The sequence below is a fragment of the Phoenix dactylifera genome, chromosome 5 (genome assembly GCF_051530095.1).
Source record: "Phoenix dactylifera cultivar Ajwa chromosome 5, Ajwa_hap1_PhDact_Kaust_v1.1, whole genome shotgun sequence".
Lineage (NCBI taxonomy): Eukaryota > Viridiplantae > Streptophyta > Magnoliopsida > Arecales > Arecaceae > Phoenix > Phoenix dactylifera.
In genome coordinates this window covers 23,431,892-23,456,532 of record NC_143194.1, presented here as the reverse complement: position 1 = coordinate 23,456,532, position 24,641 = coordinate 23,431,892, and the positions used below count along the sequence as shown (strand labels likewise).

The following is a 24,641-nucleotide window of genomic DNA, read 5'->3' as shown; positions in this document are numbered from 1 at the left end:
CAAGCTCGTTTTGCTGCAACGAAGATCCCAAAGCCCAAGACATTTCTGGTACACAGTTGCAAGGCACCTCACATGCAGGCTTTAGCCCCTCGAACTAACTCTCCTCTTTTTTTTTTTTTTTTTTTTGGTACATCCGCGTCTCACCCATACCTAGCGTAAACATAACCCAAAGAGTCAAACAATAGAAGAGGATACAAGAAAGACAAAATGGAGTCATGCGTCTCCCAGATAAAATCTCCGGAGTGATGAGTCGTATATGATGCCACCCAATCTGCAGCACTATTGGCCTCTCTGAAAATATGGGTAGCCCGAAATACAACACATTCGCCTAACAAAAGGTGAATATCGTGAAGCAAATGCGTTCCCCTGACGGCACTTCCGGGCCTCAAGATCCCGTCAATCACCATAGCACAGTTCCCTTCAATTATGTGGTCTGCCCCCAACATCTGTCTAGCATAAAAAATACTCTCTTAGGCACCACGCATCTCGGCACCTGCGACAGACTGATAGAAAATGCGTCGACCTCCGACAGCTACGAGCCTAGCCCGCTGATCCCCTAATGATGAAACCGTTGCCACAGCGGCCATTTTTCTTGGTACTACCGTTGAAATTTATTTAAAAAAACTAGAGGGTGGGGGTCCACTCTTCAGTTCAGTAGTTCCTCGCAAGGCTACCTTCTGCTTGAATGACATGTAGTTTTGAGTTTTTACTCTTGTTTCTTTTTCTTTTCTATTTTTTACATAAATATGCTGGACTTAACGCTCAACAACCACAACTCCCCTTCCGAAAGAACATCAGATTGTCAATTCGTTGCTAAAGCCGGTTGGCCTTTTGCCGGCACTTTTATTTTAAATTGTTGTACTTCAAAAGAAGGGACTGCATAGAATCCATCAAGACCGCCGCTAATTTAAACCTGCTGAGATTGCAGGTGGATGTCGTCCCTGCTATGACATTGACAATTTTTGCAACTTCATGGCAAAGGTACACATAAAGGATTCTACCTCTCTAATCTCTGCACAGCTTCATGATCTTCTGTATGCGGATTCTGCTGCTGTACTTACTCTTGGGTTGTATAAATTTGCCGTCACAAAAAAAAGGGAACTAATTCTATATTACGCACAAGATGGAATTCAAATAATCTCGAACGAAGTTAGGGATAGCAACAGGTTGGATATAGGTCGGGCATACTATCATCCATCCCTTACTTGCCTCAGATTGGGGCGGGGCATGATAGATAGAGTGAAATAAGTTGGGTTGGATGGATTGGACCAGAAAAAGTTACAAATATCAATTTTTTTTTGTGTGTCTCAAGAAGAAATTTTTTAAAAGTTATATATCATGTTTGGAGCAAGTTTTACCATGATCCATATCCACTGCATGTTGGATACAATCCCGCTTATTCAGATCAGATCGGATCGAATACCCGATATAGCAGAGTCCTAAATGGAATGATATGAAGTTCTTGTCTTCCTTAATAAAATTTGACGGCATCCATCAATTCTAATTAATCAAAGTTGTAGTTATAACTGATAATAAAATGGTTCATGCATCGACGCATGATACTTTTGGACATTGGCCAAAAATTTGTACCATATCATAAAGTGTTTTGTATCAGTAGATAGCACCTTTTTCTTTTCTGAAAAAATAAAAGGGGAAGTGCATGGGATGTGGGGTTTAGCCGCTTGGGATATCTTGCCAAAACGAAACGGAATACGGCCTTGAAAACCAAGTACTTGACTGGCACGTCTTTAATGGAACCTTATCCAGTTCTAAATTTATAATTAGCAAAAAAGTGTAATATACTTTCTTGGCCCCAAATGGATTCAATATTTCACTTATTTATGGTGAGAAAATATTTCACTTATAGTATGTCAAAGTTCTCAGATGGTTTCCATTAAAGAAATAATTTTTGTGAGATTTAAGGAACGCAAGTTTAAAAGAATGTCGACTTATTTCACCGGTTCACATTACAATAAGATAAATCATACTTCCTCCAAAATTACATTACATTTCAAGGATTTGCAATTATGATATCTTGCTGTGGGTAGTCATATGATGCAGTGCATACTTTCAGTCAAGCTTTGATGAAAAGAGGCAAATTTGGATAGTGCTAAAATAATCGCCCAAGGATACAATGCTTATCATATTTTTGTACAAAATTTAGAATTAGCCGTCATCAATGTGAATTGTTGCCTCTACACATTTTATGGAACGACTTAATGTCAATATTTTTCAGTTGAATTGGATCAGAGGATAAACTGAACCAACCAAAATATTGGCTCTTTTTTTCATCATTTTCAAAATATTGAGATTTAACACTTTTAGTTCTAACTGGTATCTACTTGAGATGCTGGGAGTCAAAAATGATTCCGCAGCATAATTGAATAAAAACATTGAGGAATTTTAACACTTTTATACATTGTAGGAATGAGAAACGAATTTTCTGAGCTACATAATTGAATAATCATTTACATTTTGAAATTATTATTTGCATATCTACAGATCAAGTTATCCTATTTTTCACATGGACACCTCTCTTGTTAGAGTTTTTGACTGACAGCATTAACCAATAACTACTTTGAGTTTCATTTAACACTAACACACCTAAAAAGATTAAGGTTTTAAGAAGCTATTTTTATACAATTTTGTCAAGGATATTGACATTATATGGGTGGTAAAGTTATTTTAGCTAAAATTGGTAACGTATTTACACCTCATACAAAAATTAATGGGAGAGATATCCATGCAAAAATGGGATGAGTTGAGGATATAAATAGTGATTTTTAGATGACACATATAAATAAATGACTAATTTAGTGTAACCACTAACTTACCAAAACAGCCAATTAATTACAATAAAATAACTCATACCTTTTTCTTAATTTTACTTGCTGGGTTATAAGAGTTAGAGTGAGTGATAGAGTCAAAACAAGCTTTAAAGCTTGAACTAGAGCGCTCCTCCGGTGGAGAAAATATTGGGCACATCCGGTCTACCAGCTCAACCGTAAATCTCGGACCAACAACATCACATCATGTTAGCCCAAGTTGCCGCCTAATAAAATAATAAAATAAAAGCAATGAGTCTTTTTCCTGGTGCCCTCACACGTGAGGCCCAAAGCATGTGGTTGGGCCGATCAAGTGGACCAGGCTAGTCCAAGGGTTTGACAAAAAAAGTTTCTAACTTCTATTTTTGGATTTGTACTCTCAAAAATCTAAACCAGGATGATTGAAAAGCAGCCCTTCCCTCTCAAAATTAATAAATAAATAAATGGCCGAAAAAAATGACAAATGTTAAAAACACTCAGATAAAAAAATTACATGAAATAAATTTAATATAATAATAAGCAATGAAGATAATTATGAGAAGATCATGTATTTACTTATTAGAAATAAGTGTCGAATATTTGTTTTTATTCCTTGCAGAAGGCACCTCTTTTAACTAATCATCATCCAAGCACATCACCTTCCACTACTCACCCCCAATGAAACCAGCCAAACGCTGGAACAACTCCAAAGACTTCTTACACGCAGGCTCGTACAGATGGAAGACATGATCCTCGCCTTTCGTCTCGAACAGCTCCACCATCCCTCCCCACCCACTCCCTTTTAGAGCCTCGTAATATGCACTCTCCCTATCCCTCAACAGGTCCCTCTCTGCCACGACCACCAGCACCCGCCCGCATCCCAGTCCTGCTAGGCTTGGCGCCCCTTTCGCCATCCGGTCACTACAACAAAAATCATATTTGCCGGCTCTTTATTGCCGACACTAGATATAAGCGTCGGCAAATTTTTTTCAGCGATAAAGAATGCCGACGCTTTTAAAAAACGTCAGAAAAAATAGGTTCCGTCGACGCTTTATTTAGCATCGCCGAAAGCCATTCATTAACGACGCTTATATGCGTCGGAAGGGTTAATCACCGATGCTTATAAGCGTCGGTGGAAGCCAAAATTTGACGACACTTATAAGCATCGTAGGACTCCATTCCTCCCCCAAACAAAATCCGACCCCCTCCCTCCTCAGCCCTTCTTCTCCGCCAACCGACCCTAAATCACTCTCCTCCGCCACATCTCCTTCTCCTCCTCCCCCACTCCATTGGCCTCCTCTCCTTGGCCAACTTCCTCCTCCTCCTAAACTTCTTACTCTGCACTCACAAGGCGTTTGAATTTTGGAACAGGCAAGGACAAGAACAAGGCCAGGTTTGAGATCTTTTTCTCTTGCTTCGATCTTTATATTCAAGATTTTTTGGATTTTCTTTTGATTTTATAATCGGATTGTTTAGGAATTTTGTTCTAATTTTTTTTATTTCATGATTTTATAATTGGATCTTTAAATTCATTTTTATCATTAATTTTTATCTGATTATGCAATCAAATGTTGTTTGTTTTCATTCATATGCAATCGGAACTCCGCCCTTTATAAAGCACTGATATGATTATTGTTGTAGTAATACGAAATATGAGTTTTATCAATGAAATAGTAGAGTATTGTTAACTGGCATTGTTCGTTGAGAAAGATCCATGCATTTCTCTCCTTCCAACAAGCCCAAATCATGGCCAAAAACAGCATAGGAATAATAAGCTGGAAAGCTTTGGGGAAGTTTCTGAATCTCCAATCCATATATATGTATTCAAAGGATGTTTAGGGGTGAAGCACTCCAAGGAAACAACAAATCCTTTTCCAAATAGTAAAGAAAAATGGGTAAGTAGAAAATAAATGATCTACTGATTCCTAAGCATGATGACATAAAACACAACCTCCAGCAGTCTTCTGAATCTTCTTTTCAAGAATGTTCCTGGTGTTTAATTTGTTCTTCCAACATAATCAGAGAAAACATTTGATTTTTAGAAGTACATTTAGGCTCCAGATGGATGAAGCAAACTGACATGCATCTCAGGAATTTCTTTTTTCTTTTTCTTTTTTGATGAAACAGGAGATCAAAGATCACCCAGGATTTATTAAAAAATGAAGATCTCACGAATTTCACTTATGGAAAGATGCAAGTCTAGAACGAAAACATATTTCTGAGAGGTCTAAATAATCTTATTTTTGAAATAAAATCATTAGTACCACCACGTGCTCACATTATCAATTCGGATAGTAATAATATTTAGATAGTAATTTTTACAAACAGGAAATCTTTTTTATACAGGAAAAAAAGGCATACTTATAAATAGATGTACAAATTGATCGGGTCGGACCGGGTCATGAGTGACCCCGACCCAACCTTAAAAATAGAGCTCCGTAGAGGTGCAATAAATGAGTATATGGAGACGGAGATGATATATGAAAAGTTAAAACAAAAGATATCCGATGATATATTTATCTTTTTAATTTGATATTTTTTTAATTTAAGGATAAAATAGGTATTATAAAAATTTATTAAGTTGCAATTCCTTTCTCTCCAAATCCTCCCACTTATGTGAGGAAAAAAAAAGAGAGAATTGGAGCCTAAAATTTTTTCTCCTATTTTTTTTTTTTTTTCTTTTTCTTCCATTAAAAAACTTTCAAATATCAAAATTTTTAACTTTTTTTCCTCATTCCATTTCTTTCTCCACAAGGCGGTCGCCAGCTCGGCCCAAACAAAGGCCCACTGCAGTCCATAGAGGCGTAGAGCTATTTCACTGATACACGCAAACCCTCGTCGTGAAACAGTAAAAACACCCACTCTTCTCCATCGCGGCGCCGTCGTCTTCCTTCCTGGACCTTGATATAACTCTCTCTCTCTCTCTTCTTCTCCTTATCTAGTCTTCCGATCCGCTCTAGGGAGGGAGAAGAGTCTCTCTTCTCTTCTAATCGTCTTGGCCGAGAGGTATGGTTGGAAATCACAGCAAGACACCTTTTTTTTTTTCTGGTTGTTTTCCTATCCAGATTCTCTCGAATGTTCGATTTGGATCTTTCGGGGTGTTTTCTTTTGATTCTGTGTGATTTTTAAGGTAATGCTGCTGGATTTTGTTCCTGGGTTTTCGCTTCATTCCTGCTCCTCATTTTGTTCTCTTAAGTTTAAATCTTTGGGGGTTTTGATGCGTCGTATGTGTTAAAATTTTTTTTTTTTTAATTTTTATAAGAAATTTCTGTGAAAGAAGGGGAAAAGATCTGTTTTGGGTGTTCCACAATGGGGTGAATCGACGAGTCTGCTGTACCTGTTCATGTTTTGTTTAATTCCGATTGGATCCACAGAGAATGTGGTATGTCTGGAACCTCGCTGAATGGCTCTTTTCCGTTTATGTGGCTTGATCTGATGCCTTTTGTAATGAAATGATGCTTATGGTGCCGATTGACTCCAAAAAGTACTAGCTTTTTCATGGGTATTGGCTATCTGTTGCCAAATAACAAGTTTACTTCTTCTTTACCTGAAATTTGAAAATGTTGATTTAAATGGTGTAGCTAGCCTTTTGTTCTGTCTATTTTTTTTCATGAGTATACATGACAGTAGATCTTTGCAGTTTGTGCTAGTTTTTTGAAATGGTTTGTTTGTGGAGTCCAGGACTTACAGTCGGAAAGGAATTCATTTAAAGCTAATGGTTTAAAACTTTAAATATTGTGTGACATGAAGAAAGGCATGAGTTATTTTTGTCTATGTACTTAAGCATCAGAGTTCTAATAGTTTAAAACTTTAAATATTATGTCACATGAAGAGAAGCGTGGGTTATTTTTGTCTATGTACTTAAGCATCAGAGTTTTAAACCTTTTTTTTTTACTTTTTTTAGATGACTCATTCGATCCTCAACAGTAGGAATGTTCTACTTGAATGCCACACACTTATGAATCATTCAATCTCCCCTGCTCCAACCATGCTCTAAATCATATTTCAGTTATTGCTACCACATCTGCCAAGAATAAACAACAGCTGAACAGTAAATGTGCCATGCATTTTTTATTATCTTTTTGATACAGATATCATATGTATAACAAAATTACAGAATAAAAATTGCTATTAGTCTATAGTAATTAATTCCATTCACAATTTTTATATTTCCTTCCTAAACATCAGTAGATTACGTGTTTAGCGGCTAGCGCTTGACTTTCTGACTTTCACAGCGAAATTAACTACAACTCTTTTCCAAATCCAAGGATTTAAATTTCAAGTTGTAAGATTGAATTGATCTTTTTATGCATTTGGTGGTCAGATGGCGCTTAACTAATTATAAGCATAATGAGAGAGCCCGATTGACTTAACTCAGGATGGTCCGATACTTAATATTTCTGGGTAACATGTAATTATCTTGAGCTCAAGGAATGTTACTTTACCATCATTCTTATAATAATATATTCTTTAGGACTGATGAGGTTAGGCACATGCATCTTTGAAAGATAGCAAGCTTGTGATAACCAAGGCCTTGCCACCATGGTAACCTATGCTTTAGCGCCACAAAAGTTCTGTCTTCCTGACTATTGGGCCACCATCATACGTAGCATGTATTTCATGTAGATCAACCCTTAAGTGTGAGGCAATTCTGATCATATGCATGCACTGCTTATAGGATATTGTTAACAATACCTATAACAGTTGCTTCTGCTGAAAGAAGTTTTTCAAAATTGAAGTGATAAAATTTTATTTGCGGTCAACTATGTCACAAGAAAGATTAAATAGATTAGCTATATTATCGATTGAAAATAGTATTTTAATAAATCTTGAGTACAAAAGTTTGATTAGTAATTTTGCATCTCAAAAAGCTAGACAAATTATTTTTAAATAATTTTTTAAAGTATTTTATCCTTATTATTTTTTTCATCATTTTTTTTAAAAAAAGGCCTCCCTTAGTGAGTTCGCCTTATGCCCCCCAACGCATTGGGCCGCCCCTGCTTGAGAATATGATTAGGCCTGTTAACAAGCTGAGCTGAGCTCGAGCCTCTCGGCTCGTTTCACAGAATCTCGGGCTCGGGCTTGGTACCGAGCTCGCTATTGGGCTCAAACTTGGGGTTGCTTGGCAAAGCAAAGGCTCGAGCTCGGGCTCGGCTCGGCTCGTTAACATGCCTATGCCTAATTCAAAAAGTAGTGGCGTTCCCGTAATTCATTGCTATTGCAGGGGCTCTCTTGTATCAACTCCTACAGTAAATACCTGTCCATCTACCAAATCACGCCACGTGTCACCTTTTTCAGCCGTGCTAGAGCCGCATTAGCTCTCTTCCAAACTCGTAGCTTAAATCAGTCATCTCTACCATTTTTTCTTATCCCATATCGATGCTACAAAGCAACCTTTCTTATCTCAACATCCAGCCGGCAACATCTCAACACGGGATCTACATTAAATAAGTTATTCACGAGGAACATTTAACTGGTAGCTCTCCTCTTTAAAAAAGATACCCATGTTTACTGTTCCATGTGGCACGTTCCGGCGGGCACTGTTAAGTCACAAGCTCCATTTGGGCTTGTGAGCTACTCGGGCTCGGGCTCGGGTTTAAACAGGCCTCATTTTGGGCTCGGGCTCGTTTGACTAATGAGCCGAGCTCGAGCCGAGCTTTTATCGGGCCCAGCCTGAGCCAAGCCCGAGCAGCTCGGCTCGTTAACAGGCCTAAATATGATGCCTGAAAAAATAGTTTTGGCATATTTGGTTGATCATGAAAAAGTGGCACATTGCAGAGTGGTTTATGTTTGGTTGAGCATCTACTTTTCTATAAAAGTTGTATAAAATACCTATTTATCCGTAATAAAGAAAAATACCTTACCAATGGATTTTAATGGCTTAAGGATACTTTTGGAAAAAAGACCCCAATTCCCAACCGGTGGAAAAGTAGCTTTTCCATATCCACCATGGGTTTTTCTTTTCCATGAAACATAAAAATCTAATTTCTATGGAAATGCTACTTTTCCATATTCCTCCTTTGAAAATTTCAATCAAACAAGAGGCATTTCTTTATTTTTCCGTTGACTATACTTTCTCCCCTTCTTTTCTCGCAAACCAAACGAGTCCTAAGTGTCTATATAGTTCTAGTTAAGTGTCGTGCATATTTTTCTTTCTAATGCAGTACAATATAAATATAATTTTTTAATAAAAAGTATCTTTGACCAGTTATCTTGGTTTAGTAGTCAAGGCATTTTGACATGTGCAGACATCTTTATCTGTACATATTTGTATAGAAGTGCCCATGTGTTAGGGTTTTTGACATTGAAATGTCCAAAACTTTGGGACATCATGTAACTTGTAACCTGTGCCACTTCTCTACCAAAAAATAAAAATGTGTTGTGGCTAGCTTGAACTTAGAAGGTTATTCTTAGAATTGTACTTTTCATTATTCACTTGCTGATATCACTATGCTTGTTTAGCTAACTCAACCTAATATTTGAATTGTAGTTCTTTGTTCGTTACACCTTGTCTTGCATGACCTTGCCTCCTTGATCTTTAATCTATTTTTATATCAAATAGAGTATAACTAGGATTAGAAATCAGCGTCAACTAGTGTATATAAGCTGACCAAACTTTAAACTGCTTGACTGAACATGGACAAGGAAGCACAATAGCATAAGTCCGAAACTGTAAGACAAGCATAAAAGTAGTAAATAGTTTGAGTTCTTGAATATTCTTATGTGTCTCGTAATTCATGCTTGGTTAATAATGTCTGTGGATGATCTTGCTCTAAATAACAGAAAAGCACGGCATCCAAAACTGTGTAACGACAGTATGCGAGTCTTCGAAATAAGTACACTAAGAATCTTAATTTGCTCATCCACTGCCAGATTCATGAGCACCAAGCAACTATCAAGTTAACCGAACAAACATAAACAATAACTAAGTGAAGAATTATTTAGTGAATATATCAATGATTTCAATGGAAACCTTATGATATAGTGCATCACACTAAAAATAAATGTGACATTGTTTATATTCTTTTCCTCCATCTTTCATGATGTATTTTTATTCTTATATTATTTGAAAATTCATTTCCTAGTCACTAAAATACCAAGAATTTCAAGAAAATCAATACAAATTATACGAAGAGAAATTAGTTAAGAATAAAGATTGCATGCAATGTCTCTATAATTTAATTCAAATATGTTCTGAAATTTAATGCAATCCACTTAGCCAAAGTTATAAACGAAATCAAGATAAGGGGAAAAACATCAAAAGTCAAGGAGAGCATGTTAGCCGTAAAGAATCATGTGCTAATCTAGGGTTAGAAGAAAACAAGGGAAAGAAGGGATGCAGAAAGCTCACTTTTTGGACCCTCTTTTCCATTGGCCTTGTCAGCTTCCAATACCCGTTCTTTGTCGGATGCACCAACCTCGACTGGTTGGTGCGGCTGCTTGGGAGCATCCACCTCCGCCTTCTTCTCTGGAACTTTTGTCGCCGCCTCTTTGGAACGCTTCTCCGCCTCTACTGCCCTCTTCTTTAGCCTTTCCTCAGCCTCCACCTTCTCTTTGGATGTGGCCACCATGGCCGTTATTTTGCTCGCTGCCGCCCTATCTTTGAAGAGGTCCGAGCGCCGCCTTACAAGATTGATCGCCATCTCGAGGAAGGGCATGGGTCCCTTCCTCTCGAGGATCGAGCTTATAACCTCCTCGTCAGCATCGAGGCCTAAGGTGGAAGAAGAGGAAGAGGGCTTTTGTTCTTCTTCTTCTTAGAATTCCGAGATGACGGCCATGACGAGAACAGAGAGATCCAAAAAGAAACTTTGGAGAAGCCCTATTTTGATTCTGTTATTGAGAGAGAAGGGGGGGGGGGGGTGCAGCTCTTGCTTCAGTCCCCGAAAAACCTGGAAACTTCTTTTTTTTTCCCAGCATCAACCGGAGCAGATACTGAGCTCATTTTGGCATAACTATTTCAGATCTGGAGCCTAACTGGCTAAATTAGCTCCGACTTGTACAAGCTGACTTAAATAATGCATGAGCTAGGGCTGGCGCGTGCCCATGCAGTGGAAGCTTGGATAGCTAGGTTCCTTTCGATATTGTAATTGGGCCAAGCTTGATCGAGCTTAATTTGATATTAATTTTGAGCTTAGACTCTAAAAATAAAGCGTGATTTGCTTATTATTATTTCGAGCTCAAATATGTGTTTGATTTTAAAGTTTGAGTCTAATTGTTCAGTTTGATAATTCTAAATTGAGTTGAAATCAATTTAAGTTTGAATCAAGCTTCTGTTCAAGTCTTATCAAATAGACCCGGTCAAGCTGTGTTAGCTTTCATCTCAGTTTGAAATTAATTTCGACTTCATGTTTGATTTGTTTAGCTGCAAAATAAGCTTGATTCAAGCTTTCCTTGAGCTGGGCAATTCTTAATTTGACCTTATCTTTCTCACTGTGTTAAACAACCCTATATCCTAGCTCCATGTTCTGAGTTGTGGGCGTCTCTAGTTTCTCCAATAAACATGAGTTTGATAAATTGGATTGCTTCAAATGGGAAACCATATAGAGTAATTCATGGACGGAAAGGTATAAAGCTTAAGAAATACACAATTAAGAGTTCTTAGTGATTGTAGTTTTAATAGGAAAAAAAAGAATAAACCATGATATAAGAAGGATGAATAGGTAAAAAAATGATTCTTAAAGCATGTGAATAGATATTTTATTTGATAAAAAGAATGATTACATGTAAAATGACCATCAAAATCAAAGGATGGGAATAAAATTTTCAATCAATAGAAATTAAGTGTAAAATTCAAAGATGGCCCTCAAAGGAAGAACTTAATGCCAAATAATTGGAAGGAGCAAAGGAGCCAAAAAAAAGAGTAAAAAATAAAAAAAGGCTTTCTTGAGACATCTCTACTACTATAAAGTGAACTTTAAGGACAGATCCCTGCTCCATTGTTTAACTCTATCATGGGACCTAGCCTCTTGGACTCTTTCTAAAGTCCCCCTTCATAGTCATCATGTGACACTATCTTCTTTCTTTGATATGTGATATATTTCTTTGGCTTGAAATCCGTTTTCACCCTTTTTATCATTCTTTTTTCCCATGATTAATGGAAGTTATATTCATTGCACATATAGGGCTCTAAGAGAATGAAAAGAAGAATGTAAACATAGAATCTTCAAGTGGTAGATTATCAAGCAAAAGGGATTCTGATTCTCATGATTAACAAAAAGAGAAACAACTAAAGCATTTTATGATTTCATGTAAGGGCGATATTCATTACACCAAAAAAGAAAATATATTTACCATACGCCAACACTCTTCCCTCTTTTTTTATATCAATCTTCAATAGAGAAGTGCCAACTAATTGAACTAGCAGTTTTTGACGCACTTTATTGGGTTAAAGTTGAACACTTACTTTCCATTTTAAAGTGGGCCTAAAATGCATCTTAGAAAAAGTTATAGCAATTGCCCTGAGATTATCACCAAGTAAGCCTATTACTCAAATGCATCAGGAAAATTGCATGATACTTGTCAAAAATGAATCTTCAATATGTAACTATAATAGAACTTGAAACCCATGATTGGTCATCCGACATTCTCTAATATTTGATTTTTGCATGCTTGCTTCTAATCAAACCCACCTACAATCAAGAAAAAGCAAATAGGGCATGCTTTCAAATGTGAATGTCAATCCACCTATCCACTTTATGAATATCTTTTTTTTTTAGTTTTTGATTAGATATAGCATACCCTTTCATGCATTCGTTTGGAGCTAAAGCATCTACTCCATTTATACAAACATTAAAATACATCCTCTAGCGTTTGAACTTTTCCTTTTTGGCTGTAAAATGAGAAAGTTATTCTAGCAAGCTAGCCAATGGTTTAACACGAGAAAATGATCAAGCATACTTTGGGGTGTTCTAGGTTTAGCAAGGTCAAAGTTTTGTAAGCTCGATATGGAAGGTCTTAACTTTGAGATAACTTCCCACTATACTAAAATTCATTGTTGCTACCAAAGAAATGGATTGAGAAACATATTGTTAAAAGAAAATTCATCAAAATGGGAATCTAAGAAAAATATTGGCATAATAAGATTGGCAAAATATTCATCGAAATTTATTCAAACTTTTAACTCTTCTTCGACAATGCACACACTAATGCATGCTGCATGCATGCTGCGTATGCACCACAGAATGATATATTAACTCTTCTTTGCTTCCAAAACAAGAGGCGTAGTGTTAAAACTGTTGGACAATGGACTAAGAAAACTTGTATTGAATGGCATTTTCAAGGATATATTTGGAATTTACATATTATACCTCCTCCTACATCTCATTAGAAAAAAAAATCATCAAATTTTATCAAGTGTTAAAGGCTTTTGTGCGAGTGTCTTTTAACTTTTAAAAAACCTATATTTCCCATTTTAGCAAAAAAAAAACCCTATATTCCTCTGTTGTAGAAAAAAGGGGAAAAATGGTTCAGGTTGCCGTTCTGCACCCAAACCTAATTCAGGATGGATTAACTATGAGCCCAATAAAAAAAACGTTGCAGGTTTTGTCTAGGTTTGGCGATACCCGGTCTGCTTGCTCTTCGGTGCTCATTCTAAACTTTTACTGCGCATAGCGGCGGTGGCGAGTGAAATCGGAAGGAAGAGATGTCGTACATGAGAGGAGATCTGCTGACGAGGACTAGGAAGCTGGTGAAGGGTCTCGCCAAGCCCACCCCTGTTTGGCTCAAGGCCATGGAACAGTACGAGCCTTTCCCTTTCCGAATTTCCCCTTCCCCTTGTTTATTATAATTATTTCACTCAGGAAAAATTGGATGCCTTCATTTGATTGTGCCTCTCAGGGCACCGCCCGTGGCATTTCCTCGTACCGATGGAAAGATCAAGAAGATTGAGATGCCGGAGGATATTTACGTCAAGAGGTTCTTCAAGAAACATCCGGATTCTCTGTACCACGACGCCGTAAAGTATTGTTCTCGATTGCCATCTCTGTTTTTTTTTTAACATCTTGTTTGTGTGTTCTTATTATTTGTCATGTTTGTCATAATGCATGGAAGTTTTAACATGATAAATATATTTGATTCATAATGAATGACAAATATTCGAATTGATGGAGCTATACTACAATATAAGAAATTTGGACAAAAATTTACATGCTCATAAGAAGATACCTGCATGATGTAATTCAAGAAATATAAGAATTTCGATTATTTCAACAATTTATTGATAGAAAAGCATCCTTAAACACCACATTTCTTGTATGGTTGTCAACTGTCCTTATTTGTAGAACATTACTTACCAAAATTTTAGTTATACTTCTGTATATGCCTCTATGTTCGGCAATATGTAACTGCCCAAAATATACTTTAAATGTGGGATAATTTGACTTTGTGTTTCTTAATTGTTAGGCGAAACATAGTCTTGGTGAAAGGTGTTTCTTTATAGATTTACAAGGCATTTTATGTTTTCAGAAGTCTTCAATTGAATTGATGGCATGGAAGATCTTGTTCTTGAAAAATTGACGAGTATAAATTTCTACATGGATGAAGTTGATACAATATGCTTTGCAAAGACCAACCCTTGAGTTAATAATCATTAGAAGCATATTTGGAGTGCCTGTTTTCAGAGTTAACTTTATCTCGTGGCAATCCTCTTAGTGATGTGGTATTCAGAGATTCTTTTTAATAGAAGTCATGATGATTATCTTGAACCAAACAATGAGGAACAGAGAACTTCATTCCCTCAAAGGATCTGAATATTTGAAAATTAATTTATCGGCATGTTCATTTGTTTGATTTGTTAGTGCCCATTCCATCATGTAGTTATCATAGTTTTCCTTCTTGTTCAAGGATGGCAATACCTTACAAATCAATTCATTTTAGGAGTGCTTGTCGTCCTACATTATGACCTTTTCATCTTCGGAGTTCTTCAATATTATTCAACATCTTGTTCCTTTTCTAGCACCATGTTGCAAAAAGAAAGCAGTGAAAAACATTCATCTTAGCTCAGGAGTTTTCTCTTAAATATATGATGTTTACATTTAACCATAGTAATTACTTGACAAGAGTTGCAATAAGGACTGTTTCCTGGAGGAGGATGAGTCTCCTGTAATTGCAGGTGAGAGAGGGTGTATCCTCTCAGAAATTTACTGAAGCATTACCTATCAACAGGAAGAAAATGTGATATCTCAAAAAATATGAATAAGACATTTGTTTCAAGACAGAATTATCTAGTGTGAATCCATTCAATGAGAGGTAATGATTAACATGAGTAATACAAATCTTTAGGAATGAGAGACTGATAGACACAGAGACAGGATATAGTGGTTTTAGTCTACAGCGCATATGCTTGATAATAATTACTTTTCACCTTTCTTTTGATCAGGAATTTGATTTATCCTTCTTATGGTAGGGTATTATCTTCTTAATATTTGTTAGAGGGGACTTCAAGTGGAATTCTCTAGAAAATTTTGCAGAATCCACATAATTGTTTGGGACAGAGATCCTCGCTCTCTTCCAATGCGGAAATCTCCATATTCTTTAGATATTACTAAGGCACATCTTATCCTGTAGATAAGCGCATGCCTGAAATGAGGCAATATCCTTATGGTGAAGTGTTGTAGAGGTATATGACCCTATAGGGATTTTATGAAATTTCATGGCACAAGGAAAGAACTGGTATTACAAAATCAGAAAATGCAATTTTAAAACTTATGTAAAATCCAAGAATTTCATGTTTTGCAATACATCTAAATGTATCTTTGGAGGTGGGCAGTAACATCTCAGCAAATCTGCTATATTATGTAATTATATTGGATGCTATATCTGTCTTAAATGCATTACAAATTATGGTATTACAAAATATAATGTCAATCATATTTGTTTTTAAAAAAATATTATGCTATTCATTCCTTACAATGTTGTTATGATTTTAACCTCTCCCAAGACCTTGGCTCAGAAAAGTAGCCCTGTATGTCTTGGTTGATAAACTGAAATATCACTAGATAATGGCTGATCAATATTTGTGTACAAGTGCCTTCATTTGATTGTTGGATCACATACTATATTGACTGATAAATTCATCTCCGGGTTGTTTTCCATCGTCCAAGACATTCAGATTCTTGGTTAAACTTTCATCGGTGCCGCATTTCAGTTGAGATGAAACTGAAATCTTAAAGTTATAAACCTTGTCATCTCTTGCACAGGCCTTTACTTAAATCCTTCATCTAGTTGGACCAGCCTTTCGCAGTTTTTGCCTTTTTAAATTGGTAGCATTCTAATAAAATCATATTAATAATTATTAGTCTTGACCATTTTTTTCCCTAGCTCACATTGTATCATGAGTGAATTTGGTGCCTTGGGAAGTCAGAATAATGAATTTTTCATTTTCATCAGGATAAGTGGATTTGATCCCCCTCCTGCACGAGTTTTTGCTTGGCGCGTGCTGCAACTAAAAGGACAGGGTGTCTGTGAAGAGGAGGCCATGGCTGTAGCTGATGTATATCCCCGTTTCTTTTGATTCTTCATAATTTTTTTTTTCTTCAGGTGCACATGGTCAAAATTTGAAACATTGATCTACCCCCATATCCTTCGATTTTTACAAGTCCATTAGCTCTTATAACCAGGAACTTTGCTTGGATTTACTTCACTGAATCTTCATATCCTTGTCTTAACAATTTTCCTTTTTTGTTAGATGGAATATCGTGCTGAGAAGAAAGGAAAGAAGAAGGCATATGCCGAGTTGAAGCAAATTGCACGCCTCCAGGGGAAGGCACCACCTCCAAACCCATACCCAAGTGCCATCAAAGAGATACAAGCAGAGGAGAAGAAATATGTTCATGATCGTTTCTTTAATCCCAAGATACTTGAGATTGTGCGAAACATGAAAGCTGAAAAGGCTGCAAAGATGCAAGATCAACAAGGAGGTGGTGGTAGTGGTGCAGGTGGCGGCCAGCCTCGTGGCTGGAATGTTGGTCAGCGCCGGTGAACTCTCTTCATGGTTATATAAGGTGCTTTGTTAAATTTGGTCTTTTGTCTGATCAGTTTGTTCAGAAACTAGGGAACATTTCATGTTCAGGGGGTATGTAATTCCCACTTTGGGTGTCTTCTTAATAAATGAAAATAGTTGTTTATCAGGCAGTTTTAGCACAATGTATCAAAAATTGACACAGTAACTAATGGCATATTCATCGAGTGCTAGTTACTTATACCTTGTAGCCTGTGATTCACCATGTGTTCAATTTCTGGGCATGTATTTATAGGAAGCTTCTAATTACGTGTGACATCAAAGTTCCAGCAAGGTGAGAACATATTCATGTGTGTGTGTATGTATCTAAGGGATGGGGCGACGTCCATCCAGCCTCCTGCAGGTAGGGTTGAACTGAGGTCATTGGATACCATAGTAGAATAACTTTACCAACTGAACTAATTGGTGCCTTAGTCTTTGCAAATACAGATTGATATCTTTGCCCATCCCGAAATTGCAATATTTTACGAAGAACACCATCAATATTCTCCATCTTGGTGAATGGAGATCATGGTAAAAGCTGCACTAATGCCCCCTGTTAATGGGTTTTCTGGTCCTGCAAGAAATAGTGCAATTTTTGGAGCAACCCAGAAACAAACTGCTGGTGAATATTACCTCTTTCACTTGAATGTATTTAGGAAATTTGTCGAAAGTTGTTGTAATGCTTAATTGTTAAAATTTCAATTCATGTCAATTACATAAATATGAGTGCGTCAGTTTATTCTTGTATGCACCATGCATATTTTCTTTAGTATTATGCATTAATCACTGCAGGGCTGGACTTGTAGGTTCATAGGAAGATACTTAGTATAAAACCTTGAGATGTCATGAATGCTATTCATTTACATTTGGAACATCAAATCTCAGGCTAAATTTGGATCTTGATATCAACTTGGTCATTCTTTGAATCACAACCTTGCAAAAATCCAATCCATGCAGTTGTTATGATCTGAATGTTCTTCTTGTTGACCATCCAAAACCCTGGGTATTTTGATATGGAAAGAAATCCTCTAGTTCTTTAGCAACTGTCAAATGTGGATGTCATTAGGAAGATCGAGTACGAAACTAGTGTAATAGAGCAATGACAGAAGTTGCAAGAATAAAGGGTAAACTGATGAAGGTCCAATTAAATTTATTGCTCACCTTTATGTCCATAAATGGCAAGAGGCTCAAAATAAAGTGGCAAGTCAGAAGAAATATTTGCTCGTACACTGGATATTTGCCTGCCTTGGATGAGCCATTGGTATTTGCTATTTATCTATAAGCTTCAAGCTCCATTTAGGTTGGCCAACCTTATTTGCATCACTTTACAGTCTAATGTTCATTTTCAAAAAGTGGTCTTAGAGATTTATAAGTCACGAATTATTGCAGTCCTAAAGAATCATGAGATGACAGATATGGCAAAGGTGAAGTACTAATGACACAAGATGTTCTCATGCCAAAGCAACAAGATTTATCATAACTGGTCAACAAATGTGTGTCCCAAAGCATGAGCAATTAGCCTAAAATTTGTAGTATATGGGTAACAATGGTCATGTGAGGAGTTTGGAGTCGACGGAATCGATTCCTTTTTTGTTTTGAATGTACAAAAATTTGTGGAGCTTAGAATGTCCGGAAGTAACGTTCTTCTGCTGATATTATTACCAGTATTCGATACTAGGTCATTCATAGCATTACTATACTTTCCCTATTCATTGCAGGTTGGTTATTGGCTGGAGTTGATCTTGCTTTTAATCTTAAGATTGTGCTGAATAATTGGCTGGATGATTGCTTTTTCTTCCAAATGGTTAAACTTTTCTTCGAGAAAATTATTTCTTCAATGAACTTTGTCATATTATGATATCTAAATATGATGCATATGATCCAATATGAATCTTTTTTTTCTCTTAAGATACATCTATTAAGCAACATATCATTCGAATTATATCAAATCAAAATTAGTTTTTGGGACTTTTATTTGTAATTTTTTAGTCTATGTTTACTATATTGCTCCTCCTTGTTTTCTTTTAGTAATAATAGCTCATGATTGCAGGGTTCATTTGGTGAAATTTTAGAACACCAGTGGCAGTCAAACGGATTCTTCTATCTCTATCAGAAGATAGATTGGTGATGTAAGACATTTCTTCGTTTTCATATTTTGATACACAATTTTGATATGATAGATTCTTGGCCCTTTTTTTAAATGCATAAATGCAGAATTTTATTTGGGATATAAATACTCAACTTTTGAATCACTATTCAACTTAGTATAATTGATGTTTGATAATAGTATGCTCTATAGTCTATACACTATACTTCAAAACATTGAAATAAAAAAGATTCACAAATCACAACTATGATATACCCTCAATGTACTTGCATAACCCTCCAAAAGATATATCATATCTTTTGTTAATTTTTCCCCTTAATTATTCACTAATTAGTAAAAAAATGAATTTGCAGTTATGAATTGATTTAAAATCTTTTAAAATTATTCTTTTATCAGGAGTTTTTTCATATGCATCCATCGATTTCTCTGTTTTTATTTTTTCTCTAACATTTTCATGATTTATTCCTATCCTTTTCCATTATGAATTTTCCCCTCTGCAATTTACCCATATCTCAACTTTGTAATGCTGGAAATAATTATATAAAAGTCCTTATAGATTCTGATATAACCAGCTATAGTGAATTGGCTTTGGCTTTTTTGTTTTATATTTTATCAAAAAGAAAACTATGTAAGCAACACTAATAGTTGAACTAGTGTAAATGGGTAAAAGTTGAACTGGAATTTCAAGCTAGATTTATCAGGTTCTTTATATTTTATCTGAATGTTAGGCGTATTCTGAAATGATAAAATAAAATATTTAAAAATTCTTAATGCGAGAAACTTTGCCTTAGGGGCATCACTGCAAATCTGCAACTTTTGTTTTTCCTGTTTCCAAGAATGAGGATGTGCTGGAACTAAAGCACTAGAAATCTATTATCTTGCTCAGTGGGATCATATCACATGCAGAAAAATTAACCCAGCAGAAACAGCATATCTTAACAGTATCTCATTCTCACGATGCAACCAAGATTTCAGGCATAAGGTTAATTTACTAGTGAAGTTGCGCCATCCCAATATTGTCCAGTTCCTTGGAGCAGTCACTGAAAGGAAACCTTTGATGCTAATAACGGAGTATCTATGAGGGGTGTGAACGATAATATCTGTCTAAAACTAATTTTTGGTGAGCTAAGAGTTTGTAACGTTCTCTTGTTTCTGAAACAATGCTTTATGTACATTTCTTTACAGGGTGATCTTCACCAGTTCTTGAAAGAAAAGGGCTCACTTAGTCCATTAACCGCTGTTAATTTTGCGCTAGATATTGCCAGGTAAATAGGATTTTATTTTCTTAGGCATGAATAGAAGTGCTATTCTCCTTTAACAAGATAGAAGCAATGGTAAATATAAAGGACAAATCCACTATATGTTATGTTTAATCGGTAATGGTAAACTGCAAATTGTACCATCAATTATCATGCAATGAAGATACTTTCTTGATACAGGAATAGAAGATTAGGTGGAATAGTTGATCTAGCAGCCTATTATGTTGATATATCCCACTATTTGTTTATTATTTTATAGAGTTCTAAATTAAATGTATGTTGGTATACATATGCATACTCCTACATCTCCTCTTTAAACATTAATGACCAAGACCGGGGAAGGGTAAAAGGAGAATAACAAATAATTGAAAGAAACCTTATTTTCCAAACTCTTTTTTGGCTGCCACAACTCTCTCTCTCTCTCTCTCTGTGTGTGTGTGTGTGTGTGTGAGCTCATCATGGCTGCAATTTGGAAATGCCAATGAATTAAATTGGATTTTTCCTCTTTGTATTAGACATGAAAATAGAGATTACTTAAAATATGGTTTGTGAAGATATGACTTGTGATACTTCCACTTTTTTTAACTACTTCCCCCCCTCCCCTTCATGAGATGAGGCAGCCCTTATTATATTTCTTAACTAATTATAACCTTTTTCTTTTTATTTCGAAGCTGTATTTTAGTGGATTAAGGACCAATATGGTTGTTTTCTTACTGAGATGGTGGTCTTCAAATAGCCGTCTACCTTCTCTGTTTTTATTTAAGGACTCATATGCATGGTCGTGTGTTCTAATAATTTAGGCGAAACTGGCTGCGATGGGTCACTAGGACTGGGTTGCCATTGGGTATAAATCAAGCAATATTGACCTTCTGGCAGGTTAGGTTGGGTTCTGGTCAAGTCTATGTATGCTAGATCATCAAACCCACCCTGATCCAACACATTATTAATCCTAGAAGCTCATAACTCCTAAGTTCTTTTTCATGTTTCAGGCCAAATTTTAGATGTAGCTCACATGCTAATATCTTCCCTTTTGTCCATTTTTCACTACAGTAGTTCTCGTCCCATTCTTAACCAGTGTCCCTTTTACAAATTTACAAATATCTCTTTGCTTTTTGTGCTTTAGACCTGTCTTTGGAGTTGTCTATAGACTTGCATGCAAGTGTGACCCATTATTTACCGTAGCAGCCATTCTATGACTTGGGCAGCATCCACAAGGTGATGGTTATTGTCTTTTCCTTTGACTAGTTCTAAGTGGCAGGAAGCTTCTATTTAGGGTAATGTACCTGCTTATGTAACTTCTTGATAACTCAAATATAACCCGCTACCTAAACATTTTTTTAATACTAGGTTTTTTTGAATATTCGCTTCCCTAAACCCTGCACTTGCACCTACTCCTGATTCTGGTCAAGTCATCTGCGTACTTTTCCTTTTTCCCCCTCTCTTTTCTTTTTGCTCGTCTTGATGGAAGCCTCATTTTGTCCAACATGCATTGACTACCTTGCTGATGTTCTTGGTCTGCTTTTTGTCTTTGGAGCTCATTCCTGTCCGCTTGTTAGAACTTCAACTCCATCCCAAGCATGTATCTCCTATCAGAATGCTTTTGGATCTGTGCTTCCTTGGATTCCAGGCTTCATGGATTCTTTTGTAACAATTTATGCTTTGTAGTTCATTTTGTTTTCTTTTTTCTTTTTCTTTTTTTGGTTTGATGAGCAGATATTGTAGTGCCCACTCCTAATTTTCTAAACCAATCTTGTGATTTCTTTTTAATGGATTTCTTGCATGGGCCATCACTCTTCTGCTTGCTAAAAACACTGTTTACATGATTCTCACCTTTACTTATGTGGATGACATATCCTTGAACGCTAAAACTTGCCACTTCAATTTTTTCTTTTCATACATTTGTTTGACTTGCATCATTGTTGACTTGTTGATTTGACCTTCGGGTGTTTACAGGGGCATGGCATATCTTCATAGTGAGCCAATTGTTATAATTCATCAAGATTTAAAACCGAGGTTACTTCAATCACTGATTCTTACATGCTTTTGATTGGGCATAGAGCTGATTTAAATTAGTTTAATTTCAGGAATGTCCTTTTGGTGAACTCCAATGCAGACCATTTGAAGGTTGGAGATTTTGGACTAAGTAAGCTGATAAGAGTCCAGAACTCTCATGATGTGTACAAGATGACTGGAGAAACTGGAAGCTGTAAGTTTTTAGACCCATTTTATCAGATTTAATAATATCATGAATTTGAGACTGATTTTCATGTTGTTCTTTGAGAATCCAAGATCGATATATGGCTCCTGAAGTATTCAAGCACAGGAAATATGACAAGAAAGTCGACGTTTTCTCTTTTGCTATGATATTATATGAGGTAATTTGCCTTTGAAACAGCACTTGATTGGGAAATATTTAGGCTCTTTGCTTTTTGACAGATCTGTGCTTCTGCAGATGCTTGAAGGAGATCCCCCATTCTCAAACTATGAACCATATGAAGCTGCAAAATAGGCGGCAGACGGACACCGGCTAACATTTCGACAAAAGGATATGTTCAAGAATTGAGAGAGTATGTACAAATTTAGCTACTGAACAGCATTCATACTTCAACAACTAGTTACTGTATTTTTTTATTCCAGCGGTGGTTTTGTAACCCTTAACCTTTGATCATTTTCCTCAGCTAATATTCTCAATGCATCATGTGACATTTAAGATTTGGGTTATTGAATTCTGTAGGTTGACAAGCCAGTGTTGGTCTGCTGATATGAACCAGAGGCCCTCTTTTCTAGAGAAACTCAAGAGGCTCAAAAAAATCAAGGAGATCTTACCGCAAGAGCATCACTGGCACATTTTGTAACTTAGCTTCTTACCCTGTAGATTATGTTTTTTCTTGTGCATCATTGGTTATGTTACCTTGATTGGTGGTATTGCAATTGATTATGCAGCAGACGTAGAATGTCTGTTGATGGAAATTGGCATTGTGGCTGATGAGACACCTCTGCTGTGGGCGCCATCATTTGCAAAAAAGTGGAGTTTAGTCCCCATCTTTCCCTGCTTTTTCCTTTTTTCCAATTTTCACTTTCTTATTTTTGGATGGCATGCTTGTCGAAAATAGATCAAGGTAGCTATTAAGCCCCAGCAAGCACTCTGGCTGTCAGATGTCAGCCGAGCATCAGCATCACTCATCCCTCTCTATCATCTGTCAGTGCAACACAACCGTGAACAGGTCATCAAATGTGCTTATGATTCCTCTGTAAAATTTGCTAGGTTCTCTTCTGTGGAAGGTATTCTTTTTGTGCATTGAGATCTTGAAAATGTTACCAAACAGATGTTGGTTTGCTTGCAATGCTGTGCTGGTCTGTAAATGGGACGTTTTACGATAATAAGGCTTATTTTTGTGTAAATATGTTTTCAGCTTTCTACAATTCGATATTGTAACAATTCTATCACAGCATCATTCTATACAATTGTTGGCTTTTCTTTTTAGTGTAAAAAGGTCAAGCCATATTCAGCTCACTGTTCCTATTGTCACTGCAAACCTCCAACTAAACCAGTTGTGAAGCTGTAGAAAGTCAGCACTCCAGAAGAGATGGGTAGCGCCACTGGCCAGTAAGAAAGCTAGTTTCCAGTGGTTGTACATACGGTAAGATACCGGGCTTTGTGTTGAAATTCACACCTGCCTGCATGGCCAGCGGTAACTTCATATACTCATTATCATCGGTCTTTATAGCTAATTTACATCCTCCATGATACAGGTAACACGTTAGTCCTGGTCCCTTTCGTCAAAACAATAGCATTCTCAAGTAAAATAACACAATCCTAGCTTTTTTTGGTAAAGAATATGATAAAACTAGCAACTGGCAACTCTAGATTGATTTTTTTTTTTTTTTTTTTGCTAAACCGGGTGATCTATACAACACGTGTACGGATGCACCCAAAAAAATTGGAAAACAAAACATCCCGGAGCTCTCGAGGCAGCTCCCCGTCCCCAGCCCATAAGGTACTACCGGCATGGTTAGCCACATACGTGGCCACCCAATCTGCAGCCCCGTTGGCTTCTCTAAACACATGCTTCGCCTGGATCACCCCTCCGTCCCTCATCATCAACCCGATATCGCGGACCAAGGGATGGTCGGCAGCACCGGCTCTCAGACCCCCCTGGATCCAACTAATGACCGTAGCCGAGTCACCCTCCAAGATGACTGATCTAGCTGAGAGCACATGCTGAGCGTGTCGAAGACCCGCCCAGGCAGCTCTCAGCTCCGCTCCAGGGACCGTACAGTCAAATACCTGACAGCCTCCTGCCGCCACTACCCTGGAGGTCGGGTCCCGAATAACAAAACCCGCTCCACCTATCGTGCCACCATCCAGCACGGACCCATCAAAATTGACTTTGAGGAAGCTTGGGGGTGGGGGCTCCCAGGTGAAAAACACCGTGTGAGAAACTGCCGAGGCAGAAGGGGAACCCCAGATA

The 24,641-nt window shown here is 36.9% G+C and overlaps 1 protein-coding gene and 1 pseudogene across 3 annotated transcripts; both read left to right on the top strand.

Moving 5' to 3' along the window:
• Positions 1-5,642: 5,642 nt before the first annotated feature.
• On the top strand, positions 5,643-16,930 carry LOC103718284 (uncharacterized). Of its 2 annotated transcripts, none has more exons than XM_039128581.3 (5): positions 5,643-5,810; positions 13,416-13,541; positions 13,641-13,763; positions 16,191-16,293; positions 16,489-16,930. In XM_039128581.3, exons 2-5 carry the CDS (start codon positions 13,447-13,449, stop codon positions 16,780-16,782), a joined length of 615 nt encoding a protein of 204 aa, XP_038984509.3. In that variant the 5' UTR covers positions 5,643-5,810; positions 13,416-13,446; the 3' UTR covers positions 16,783-16,930. The 2 variants fall into 2 exon arrangements, with proteins under 2 accessions (XP_038984509.3, XP_038984507.3); XM_039128579.3 differs by having other exon boundaries at positions 13,344-13,541.
• LOC103718307 (serine/threonine-protein kinase VIK-like) lies at positions 16,665-23,571 on the top strand (annotated as a pseudogene). The gene is made up of 9 exons (XR_015987167.2): positions 16,665-16,804; positions 17,057-17,425; positions 18,854-20,175; positions 22,123-22,182; positions 22,254-22,375; positions 22,459-22,544; positions 22,622-22,736; positions 22,904-23,020; positions 23,113-23,571. The product of XR_015987167.2 is annotated as a serine/threonine-protein kinase VIK-like (transcript).
• The last annotated feature ends 1,070 nt before the right edge of the window (positions 23,572-24,641 follow it).

Excerpts from the sequence above, each read along its gene's own strand:
- LOC103718284 (XM_039128581.3), top strand. The coding sequence starts at position 13,447 with ATGTCGTACATGAGAGGAGATCTGCTGACGAGGACTAGGAAGCTGGTG. Across the intron at positions 13,764-16,190 it reads CTGTACCACGACGCCGTAAA|GATAAGTGGATTTGATCCCC; the intron begins GTATTGTTCTCG and ends CATTTTCATCAG. Across the intron at positions 16,294-16,488 it reads AGGCCATGGCTGTAGCTGAT|ATGGAATATCGTGCTGAGAA; the intron begins GTATATCCCCGT and ends CTTTTTTGTTAG.